This window comes from Belonocnema kinseyi, chromosome 5, assembly GCF_010883055.1.
Source record: "Belonocnema kinseyi isolate 2016_QV_RU_SX_M_011 chromosome 5, B_treatae_v1, whole genome shotgun sequence".
Taxonomy (NCBI): Eukaryota; Metazoa; Arthropoda; class Insecta; order Hymenoptera; family Cynipidae; genus Belonocnema; species Belonocnema kinseyi.
In genome coordinates, this window is record NC_046661.1 from 140,927,712 (window position 1) to 140,939,992 (window position 12,281).

Here is a 12,281-nt window from a genome sequence, read left to right on the forward strand (position 1 = left end):
TTCAGGGACCTTGGTAAAAGACCTTGGTTAAGGCTGTTTATGGCCACGAGTGATTACCGGTCAAGGACAGTCAAGAATGTGATTGTTGGTTCACAGTTATTTATTTACATTTGTTTTTGTTATTTATAGACAATTTTGAAAAGTTAGGAAAAATTGTAGTTAAGCTTCAAAATGACAGAAAATGAACCAAAACCGCGGGAATTTAAACTTGATCCCGACTCGGAACTCAGATTTGAAATTGAGTCCAAGAACGAAAAACTTTCGTTGGAGGTTAGTTTATGTTTAGTTTGCATTTGATTTTAATTTTCACATATTTTTTATATAAAAGACACTAAATTTTACATTTTTATTTATGGCCTTGATTTTTTTACGATTATTTAACTTTTTTATGCAATTTCTCTTCTAATTTTGAGGTTACGAACTCCCATCTCTTCAAACTGTCACTATTTTATAAAAATTTAAGTTTTGTTTTGTGACTAGTGTTAATTTTGTTGAGATAAGATACGCGTACTCAAATTGTGGTACGACGAGAAGAAGCTTTTCGATAAGAAAATACCGGATTTATATTTAATCTGAAATTATTTTTTTTAAGACTATTGGGTAATTTCAAATTTAGTTCTAGAGAATATATTTTCATTTTGTACTAATTTTAATGACAATTTTCAACCCGAAATTGTACAATTTTGAACGATTTACATTTGCACCGATACAATTTTGAATATTTCAATTTTTAATAAACGGACTATAATATTTTTATATCAAATAAGTAAGTCCTCAAATATGAAAAGTATTAAAATTGGACAACAAAATTAACGAAGTTTTGGAGCATTGACAATTTTGGAGTAAAAAATGAAATTTCGAAATTTTAATTTTAAGAATAAATTGAGAAATATTTGAAAAAAAGTTCAATTTATTTCCTAAATTTTCGAAAACGAATGAATTTAAAGCCATATTTTAACACAAATATTTAAGAAGTGGAATATTTCAGAAAATTAATAAAAATATTTTTAAATTTCTTCTAAACTTTTAAAAGTTCAAAATATATTTTAAAGTGGCTTAAATTTTTACTAGAATTTAGTAAAATTCTGTAAAATAAAAAAAACTTTCTCAGCAATTTTTTAGATTTTTTTTTTGACAAATCTTCCAATTGGGATGATATTTTTTCTTTTATTTGTGAAATTTTGATTTTAAAACTTTTTGAATTTCCTCAAGAATCTTAGAAAAATTATATTTATGTACCCTTCGACATAAATAAACTAAATAAATATGTTTGAATTTAAAAAAAAAAATTTCGTCTTAAATTATAATTTGTTTGGCTTTTTTTTCACTGAAAAATCTTTTTTTTGTTAAAAATTCGCCTTTTCGGTTTGAAAATTAATCATTTAGTAGAAATTTCATCTTTATTTATATAAACTTTACTTTTTGTTTGAAAATTAATTTTCTTTGATTGAATTCAACTGTTTTTTTTTTTAATTATTAAATTCTTTTTCTGTTGAAAATTCAACTACTTGGTTAAAAGTTGAACTATTTCGTTAAAAATGATATTTTTCGTTAAATATTCATCATTTTAGTTGAAAATTCGTCTTTTTCGATGAAAATTCGCCTTTTTTTTTGGTAGAAAATTAATATTCTCGGTTGAAAATTTATCTTTTTGTTTAAAATTAATTTGCTTTTAAAATAAAAATCTTTTTTGGTTGAAGTATGAATTATTGCATTTTTCTCTAAAAATTAATCTCTAAAAAAAAATTTAATTAAAATGCAACTTAAAAATGCTTTTAGTGGATTTTTTTTAGTTTGAAATTAATTTTTGACCAGAAAATGTGACTTCCATTTTTTTAGGATTGATTTTTTTAGTTAAAAATTCGTTTTTTTTTGGTAAAAATAATCATTTTTTCGTTTGAAATATCATTTTTGTTTTGTAAAAATGCATTAGTTTCACGAGAAATTAATTTTTTTGCTGAAAAGTCTTATTTTTTATTTGAAAACACAATTTTTGTAGAGAAAATTTGTCTTTGACAAATCTTTTGGTTCAGAATTTTTTAATTTTGTTCAAAAAAGACCTTTTTTTAGTAGAAAATTATACTTTTTGTTTAAAAATTTAGGTTTTAAATTGAAAATTTAACATTTTATTTGAGAATTCCTAAATTTTATTAAAAGCTCGTCCTTTTTTGGTAGTAAATTAATATTTTTATTTACAAATTCTTCGTTTTTAGTTGAAAATTAAACTTTTTGTTTAAAAAAATTATGTTTTAAATGGAAAACTCAACATTTTGGTTGAAAATTCTTAAATTTTATTAAAGCTCGTATTTTTGTTGGTTGAGAACTCTTCAATTTTATTAAAATCTCGTCTATTTGGTAGTAAATTATTATTTTTATTTAAAAATTGTTCTTTTATTAGTTGAAAATTCTTGAATTTGGTCAAAAATTCGATTATTTTTTTTGTGGTAAATTAATATTTTTGTTTAAAAATAATTTTTTTTAAATTGAAACTTGAACTTTTAGGTGGAAAACTCTGTAATTTTATTTAACTCTCGTCTTTTTTGGTAGTAAATTAATATTTTTGTTTGAAAATTCCTCTTTTTTAGTTAAAAAATGAACTTTTTGGTTGAGAATTCTAACATTTTATTAAAAGCTCGTCCTTTTTTAGTAATAAGTTAATCTGTTTTTTGTTTAATTCTTCTTTTTTAGTTGAAAATTCAACTTTTTGAGAAAATCGATTATAATTTTTTTTCAGAAGAAACGTTATTTGAATCAAAAAGAAAATAATAAATATCTCAATTAGGCCGAAAGTTATAGAGGTTTAAAGGAAAAAATTCTGTTTTTTTTTTTTTTTTTTGAAACAAAGCACAAAATTCAAAAACGCACAACTTTTTAGAGAGAAATCTGCAATTTCAAGTGTAGTAGGGCCCTGCCTGATTAGAAATGGATTCGGTCTATTTTAAAGAAAAATTAATAATAACTCTTTAAAAAAAATATGTCCGGCGCAATTCGAGTCTAGCAATAAATAAATTTGACAATTGTAACTCCAGTGTCGAAAACATTGTCAATACCTGAACTAACTGATTTTCCAGCTGAAAAGCGGATTAGCTGAGATTTTCGGTACGGAACTGGTTAAGGGTAAAAAGTATGAGTTCCTCGCGGGGGCGAAAATGGCCGTTTTTACCTGGCACGGCTGCACCATTGACCTGATTGGCAAAACCGACGTAACGTACATTGCAAAAGAGACGCCAATGACAATTTATCTAAATTGTCACGCTGCTCTGGAGCCAATGCGAGAGATAGCGGAGAAGGGGGAAACTCGCGGACCAATAACGATGATCGTAGGACCTTGCAATGTTGGAAAGTCAACTTTGAGTAGAATACTGCTCAACTATGGCGCGAGGATGCACCGGAGACCAATTTTCGTGGACCTGGACGTGGGTCAGGGTCAAATAAGCATTCCTGGGACCATCGGGGCGTTATTAGTTGAGAGGCCGGCCAGTGTCACGGAAGGTTTCAGTCAGCAGGCTCCTCTCGTTTTCCATTTTGGACACAAATCTCCCCAGTATAATATTGATCTCTACAACTTGATTGTCACCAAATTGGCGAAAGTCTGCAGTGATCGGCTCCAAGCAAACAAAAAAGCGAGAGCCTCTGGTGTCATCATCAACACCTGCGGTTGGGTCAGAGGCGATGGTTATAAATTGTTGACCCATGCCGCTCAAGCTTTCGAGGTCGACGTTATTTTGGTTTTGGACCAGGACAGACTGTACAACGAATTGAAAACTGATATGCCAGACTTTGTGAAGGTGAGTTGCAAATATTTATGATAACAATCCGGAATGATCTAGTAATAATATATTATGCGTACGGCCTTTTTCTTAACAAATTTATGGATTATTTCAGACATTTCTCGAAGTAGTCATGATCTCAGTCCATATTAGGTTTCCGGAAATTTATGAAATTTTTATATACCTGGAAATGTAAGGGAATTTTTTTGTTGGGAGCGTGCTTAGGTTTTTTTTTTTTAAATTGTAATATTGAATAATCTTAACAATTATTATTCACTTGTAAAATTAGTAGCGAGGCCGTTCGACCGTGAAATAACCGAGAATTGTCGGGGAATGTTTTTTTGGGAGCGTGCTTAATTTCTTTTTTTGAAATTGTAATCATTAATTAAAAAGCAATGATTATTGACTTGTAAAATTAGTAGCGTGGTCGTTGGGCCGGATAATAAACGAGAATTGTCAGAGCATTTTTTTTTTAGAGCGCGCTTCATTTTTTTACAAATTTTAATATTAAATTAAATAACAATGATTATTCATTTGTAAAAGTAGTAGTGAGGCCGTTGGACGGGGAAATAAACAGGAATTTTTCGGGTATTTTTTTGGGAGCGTGCTTCATTCAGGAAAAAATTAAATTAAATAAAAATAAATATTCACTTTGGAAATTAGTAGCATGGCCGTTGAACTAGGAAATAAAGAAAAATTGCCAGACCATTTTTTTCGGGTGCGTGCTTCATTTTTTTTAATTTTAATATTAAATTAAATAACAATGATTATTAAGTTGCCAAATTAGTAGCGTTGCCGTTAGACCGAGAAATAAATGAGAATTGTCAGGGAATTTTTTTGGAAGCGAGCTTCATTCTTTAAAAATTGTAATATTATATTTAATAACAATTATTATTGACTTGTACAATTAGAAGCGTAGCTGTTGGACCGGGGAATTGCCAGGGAATGTCTTTTTTTTGGGAGCGTGCTTTATTTAAAAAATATTATAATATTAAATTAAATAACAATGATGATTGACTTGTAAAATTAGTAGCTTGGCCGTTGGGCCGGGAAATAAACGAAAATTTTCAGAGCATATATTTTTTTTTGAGAACGTGCTTCATTTTTAAAGATTTTAATATTAAATTAAATAACAATGATTATGCATTTGTGAAAATAGTACCGTGGCCGTAGGACCAGGAAATAAACGGAATTTTTTTGGGGGAGCGTGCTTAATTTTTTATAAATTTTAATGTTAAACTAAATAACAATGATTATTCATTTGTAAAAGTAGTAGTGAGGCTGTTGGATGGGGAAATAAACGGGAATTTTCCGGGTATTTTTTTGGGGGCGTGCTTCATTTAGGAGAAAATTGTAATATTAAATTAAATAAAAATATACACTCGTAAAATAAGTGGGTGGCCGTTAGACCGTTAAATAAATGAGAATTGTCAGGGAATTTTTTTTGTGAGCGAGCTTCATTTTTTAAAAATATATTATTAAATCAAATGACAATCATTATTGATTGGTAAAATTAGAAGCGTAGCTGTTGGACCGGGAAATTGTCAGGGAAATTTTTTTTTTTTTTTTTGGAAGCGTGCGTCATTTTTAAAAAATTGTAATATTAAATAAAATAATAATGATTATTGACTTGTAAAATTAGTAGACTGGCCGTTGGACCGGGAAAAATGAACGGGAACTGTCAGGGATTTTTTTTGCTTGCTTAATTTTTTTTATATCACAATATAAAATTGAATAGCAATGATTTATAATTTGTAAAAGTAGCTTTATATTACTGTATATAACTATTTTGGTGAAAACTCGTTTTTTTCTGTTTGAAATTAATTTTTTTAACTGAAAATTTAACTATTCTATTTGTGGTTCAAAGTTATTCATTCTTAATTGAAAATTCAAGTGTTGTTAGAAATATTTTCTCTTTTATTGACAGAAAATTCTTTCATGTTCAAAAATTCAACTCATTTTGAGAAGTCGACTTTTTTTTGGTTGAATTAAACTCTTTTTGATTCAAAATTAAAAACTTTTGATTGAAATATACACTTTACTACATTTTTTGTTCAGAATTCATGCCTTTTGAAACGATTTGTCAGTTATTACCAATATTTGATGTTTTGTTCTTTTAAAATGTGAATTTCCGTTAAAAAACTGAAAAATAACATTAAATTCTCAAAGCTTGTTGAAACTTTCACCAAACTTTGATCATTTTTCTTTTAAAATGTCCATTTCCGTTGAGAAAATTCAAACCTAACTTTAAATTCTCAAAAACTTTTAGTTTTCATAAAGATTTGATGATTTTTTTCTTTTAAAAGATTAATTTCCTGTTAAAAATCTCAAATATAACCTTCAATTCCAAAAAAATGTTAAAACTTTCACAAAGACTTGATAATTTTTTTCTTTAAATTTACATTTTCGTTAAGAAAACTGGAACATAACCTTACATTTTTTAAATTTGTGCGCTCTGAAAAAGATTTGATGTTTTTTTCTTCTAAAAGATCAATTTCCTTTTTAAAAACTCAAACATAACCTTAAACTGTAAAGCCATAACCTTAAATTCTCAAAATCTGTTAAAACTTTCACCAAACTTTGATCATTTTTCTTTCTTTTCTTTCTTAAATCTCAAAAACTTGTTAGTTATCATCTAGATTTGATGATATTTTTGTTCTTTTAAAATATCCATTTCCATTGTGAAAATTCAAACATGACCTTAAATTCTCGAAACATAAATTATTCTTATTTGCTTTTTTTACTTTCCGTAAATTTAAAAATCGAATTATTTTACCATCCGTTAAAATAAGGGACATTTCTATTTTAAGAAGTTGATAATAGCTTTCGCCTATGATGGCAGGTAGTACATTTGCCAAAAAGTGGAGGCGTTGTTGAAAGAGGACAATCCCAGCGTGCAGAAGCTCGAGATGCGGCTGTCCGCGAATATTTTTATGGACTGAGGACACCGCTGTATCCTCACAGTCTCGAGCTAAAATTTTCAGAGGCAAAGCTTTATAAAATTGGAGCACCAATTTTGCCCACTTCCTGCATGCCATTGGGCATGACGGCAGACGAGAATATGACTAAATTGGTTGCAGTTACACCCTCGCCGAATTTATTGCACCATTTACTGTCGATCTCTTTTGCGAGTTCGAGTGAGGACGATGTCATCCAGACCAACGTAGCTGGTTTCGTTTGCGTGTAAGTTTGCTTTTATATGCAAGGCAAGAGTCTATTTTATAAGTAATAAAGAAAAAAACAAAATAGCAAAAAAGTGAAAAAAGAAAAAGTTGGAAAAAAAACACATGGAATTTTGAAAGGTACTTTAAAAATTAATACTTGTAATTTTTATTGCAGAACTAATGTTGATATGGAGAGACAGACTTTGACGGTATTGAGTCCCCAACCAAAACTTCCTCAGACGGTGCTTTTAGTTTCAGATGTTCAATTTATGGATAGTCACTAAAAATCGATCTATTTACTCTTAGTTGAAAGTTAAATGCAAAGATAGTTTAGTCTTTATAATTTGAAAAGCTCCTATTTTTGTTGTTTGTAAATATTGTAATTAATAAAAGAAGATTTTTTTACCAATTTTTGAATGCTCTTTTCTCACTCCTTCATTTACAGCATTTTAAGGATATTTCAGAGTTTTCATAGAGCAACCCTACTTTAAAATATTGACCCAATTTTTTGTATTGGCTATGAAAAATATAATATGCATAGTACTTATTATTCGAATCAAAAAGTTATTTTCCTCAAAAAAAAAATCACGTGTCACGATGTTTGTCGCCACTAAACTCCGAAACTACTTAACCGATCTTGATGAAATTTTGCATGCTGCGTGTAATTTGGTCCAACTTAAAGGATAGGATACTTTTTATTTTATTTAATTACCTCAATATTTTTTTATTGCAAATTAAATGTTTTTATTTGTGTACCCCATAATTTTTTAACAGATGTCGGTGTAAGTTAGTTTGTGGACCGACACTTCAACATTTCACGTTATCTAGGTTGGGTAAGAAGCCAACAGATGGCGCCAAGTTTAGTAATAAGCCTCCAATTCAGAAGAATTAAGAATTTGTATTCGAGATTTTTCCTCCGTCGAAAAACTCTGAACAGGAAAAGAAAAAGTGAAAATCCAATTCCTCTCAATCAACTTAATAAAATTTCACGGAAGTATTTACTTAGCCTATTTTTAAAATTATTTAATCATTTTATAACTTATAAATTAGGAAAACATTCAAATTTATACATATTTTTGCTTTAATAATTTATTTAAACTTGATAAAAAATGCATTACAGAAACTCCACGTGGAGAAATTAAAATGATATATTACACATATTTTATGAACTGATTAGAAGGAATTAAATAAACTCAAAATATGAACCCTTTTGTAGAATACAATACATATGTATTAAAATGTACAAATGTATTAAAAACACGTTCCTTTTTGGGAAATAGGAAACTGTGCGACGATCGCTATGGAAATAGAAATGAATAATTTTTTGAGATATCCTATTCTTATGATGACATTTTATACGAATGGGAAAATCGCGCATGAAAAAATAGAAAATAATCTTAACTTTTACGCTGAAATCTGAAAATATTAGTTTGGCTTAAGACGATGTCAAGGTACCATGGCCTACCTACCCTCTCGGCGACCTTTTTCTATTGTTCAATTGAAATAATTTTTTTATCGAAACTGTCTAGTATTAAGGAATTGTCGCAACACCAAACAGTAGTGAAAATGAGTGGTGGTGCGGAACAGAGTTTTAGCATCAACAAAATTTAATTTTGTTCCATGTATGGTTTAAAAAAAATAAAATGGTTTCATTTGCAGTTTAAGAAATCAGTTTCTAAGGAGATAAAATAAATTTTTAACGAAATAGTTGCATTTTCAACAAAACAAATGATTTTTCTACCAAAAAGATTAAGCGTCCATAAAAAAAGTATGCAAATGGTTACAAATTTCTGTAAATCCTGAAAAAAGAAACCCGCCTGTTTCGTTGACACTTGACTCCAAACATATTTAGTTTAGTATAAATAGTACAAAAATTTCTCTAAGTAAAGTTTGTTACTATGCATTGCAGTTGCCCAAACATTTTAACGCGGCAACGCGCCTTTGAATTGACCTCCATGTTAAGGCGCAACAGAGTTCATAGACTATTCCATTTAAATGTCCCCTGTAACATAATGAAGAAGGCGCCGGTTCAGAGCCACAGCGCTGAACAATAGAAAAAGGCCGCCGAGAGAGCCGGTAGGCCGCGGTACCTTGAGATTATCTTAAGCTATTAATTTTTCTCTAATCAACCATTATTACCGGGTTTTATGTCAATTTTCGTCTACACAAAATGAAAGTGGGAAATTAAATAAAAGACGTTGGGAATATTTGTACCCAATGGGCACAAAGTCCGGCGACATCTTTACGACAACTTTACGACATTCTATGTCCATGTCGTTAAGGTGTCTTTACGATATCGTAAGGACATCGTCAGATCATACGAATTTTTTACGATATCGTAAAGACACCTTAACGACATGGACATAGAATGTCGTAAAGTTGTCGTAAAGACGTCGCCAAATTTTGTGTCCACTGGGTAGACTTAAATGTTTATAATTGCAAAACAATCTAAAAATAATTTATTTGCAGATCATCCAATTATGTATACTATAATAAAGTTTAGATTATGTTATGTCTACCCTGGCGGACAGAATGAAGCCTCTACAAAGAACCCGTAAAGACCCCATTCGGTTCCTTTTAAAAAAACTCGAAAAAACAGCAAAACCAACTTTTAAATTGTCGAAATTCGGATTCTACGTTAAAATTTTCATTAGAAACTTACGGATTAATCGCAATACTGTTTCTTGAAGCGATAAAAACTTTAAAAAATAAAATACCTGTCATTTAAATGGACCGAAGGCGACTTCAAGAGCATTTTCTTTTAGTAGCAATTAAAAAGCGTTCCGTCGGTAACTTTAAGAATTTTGTCTGGATGCTAGCGCCACGAAGTGGATAACTCAGACAACAACGCCGCGATGTAAGTGAGAGAGAATTTTATTTTTAAACTTCGCACGCAAAACATTACTTGAGCTATTATGAATGCGCTTGAAGTCACCTTCAGCAAAAGTTAATGCCATTTTCTTTCATTTTTAACGCTGAAAAAAAGTATTGCGATTACTCCGTGAGTTTCTAATAGAAGATTTAACGTAGAATCCGAATTTCAACAGTTTAAGGGCTGATTTCACCAACTCTGATTAAATCGTTAATCATTGATTAATCATATTTAATCAATACTTTGCGTTCCACCATTCTGTTAATCATGATTAGGGCAAGATACTCACGGGTTAACTTAACCGGCCAATAATGGCTGGTTCTGGACTTTAATCAGTGATTAAAGTAACATAACCCCGAAATTGAAGTGTAAGTGCAGTGCACAGGAAGGAAATTTGGCTCTGTTTTACAATGATATTTTATCCTCATCTGATGATGATGAAATGCTTAACCACATTCAGAGAAGCCCACGAATATTTAGACACAATTGCCACTTCTTTTCTATTACACTTGCCACTGAAATCACTCTTAACCTCAAACTTTGGGAATCTGATCATATGCTAATATGGCGCCGAGTGTTCATGAAGAATTTCGTTCTAACCAGAGTCGCCGTTGCAGCAGAAATACCTAGAAACTAGACCTTATTACGAACAAAGTACATGATTAGCTAACCAGAGGTTGAAAATGATTGGTAGAACGCATCGCTGGTTAACGCTGATTTAATCATTGATTAAAAAATAATCAAGATTAGTTAATCATGAATTTAATCAGAGTTGGTGAAACTGGCCCTAAAAGTTGATCATGCTGTTTTTTTTAGAGTTTTTTTAAAAGGGAACCGAATGGGCTCTTTACGGGTACTTTGTGGAGGCTCCTTTCGGTTCCTTCGGTCCGCCAGGGTGTGAAGAAAATGAATCAGTTAAGTTATACATAATGTTTATTTTTAGAAAATCTTATTTAAAAAATCTAAAAAGTAATCTTGAAAATAATATATTATCACTGACTCCAGTGTGTGTGAATTAATAGCACAGATTCTAAGTTTGAGAAAATATCAAATAAAATTTGAAGCGCCTCAGGAACTGGAGAACTGAAGATCGAACGGAATAAGTGCTGGGTAGAACTGACAAGCTGCGTCTCGCATTATAAAAGAGTTTTCTACAAACTGTCGCAGTCACCTGTCAAAATCAGTGATCCCAGATCTGAAACCAGATGCGGTCCAATCCTATGACAGGGCCATGTCCGTGTGAATATAGTAGGAGACACTGTAAATGACTGAGTTGCGCGTGCAACCCATTTCTCCTCTTCTGAATTTGAAAACTCGAAGGTGCATATTGCCGGTCGGAACACTTCGGCGATTCTATTTATATATCTAACTGCTTTGAAATAAATTCAGGAGCTTGGGATTTTAATATTTCCAGATTTCGATGCTGACGATTCTCATGATTTGAATAGATCGCGCGCCTCTTGATATGCGTATATTTTGAGGTTATGTTATTTCATGTATAAAATATAAATTATATAACTATTAAAACTATTATATATATACGTATATTAACAATGATAATATTATAATTATGTTATATTATAATAGTCTTATTTATATCTTGATCCGCATTTGATAGAAATTAAAGAAATTGGCGATTTTTGAATTCATCTCGTTTGGATAAACACTCAATCATTTGATTGAAATAATAATTATTTTGTTGAAAATGTAACTTTTGTAAAAAAGTCCTCTTTATTTGAAGGTTCATCTCTTTCGTTGAAAATACATTTTTGAAACTGACAATTAATCAATACCATTTTTGGTTATGAAATCATGTTTTTTGTTGAAAGGTCGTCTTTCTTTGTAGAAATTAAATTGTTTTATGGAAAATTTATACTTTTTGATTAAAAATTACATTTTTCGGTTGAATTATCAACTATAAATATTTTTTAGTTGTAAAGTCGTTCTGTTGTAAATGCAACTGTATTGTTAAAAATTTAAATCATAATTTTTGGGTGGAAATACTCTTTTTGTTTTTAAAATTAAATAATTTCGTTGAAATTTCACGTATTTTGTTGGAAATTGACCTTGTTTAGTAGAAATTTAATCTTTTTGGCTGAAAATGTACAATTTTTGGTCAAAAATGCAATTATTTGTTTAAGATTTGTCTTTTTTGTAGATAATCAATTTTCTTGGTCGAAAATTCATCTGATTGGTTGAAAATTTAACAACTTTGTTTAAAATTAATTTTTTCTGTCAAAAATTATTTATCTTTGTCTGAAAATGTAACTATTATATGATTGATTAAAAATTAATCGTATATATTCCTTAAATTGGAAAATCATTTTTTTTATAGAACATTAATCTTCTTGGTTAAATATTCACCTTTTCCCTTGAAAATTTAACAATTTTGTTGAAAATTTGATTTTTTTTTGTTCAATTCAATTTTGTAGCACAGCTTTTATCTGGAAATTGTACTATTCCATTTTTGGTTGA

General features: G+C 29.7%; 1 protein-coding gene across 1 annotated transcript; it reads left to right on the forward strand.

Annotated features, from left to right (window-relative positions):
- The first annotated feature begins 45 nt into the window (after positions 1–45).
- On the forward strand, positions 46–7,316 carry LOC117173384 (protein CLP1 homolog). The gene is made up of 4 exons (XM_033361910.1): positions 46–270; positions 3,072–3,788; positions 6,613–6,953; positions 7,110–7,316. The coding sequence occupies exons 1-4, from the start codon at positions 172–174 to the stop codon at positions 7,216–7,218; spliced, it is 1,266 nt and encodes a 421-aa protein (XP_033217801.1). The 5' UTR covers positions 46–171; the 3' UTR covers positions 7,219–7,316.
- The last annotated feature ends 4,965 nt before the right edge of the window (positions 7,317–12,281 follow it).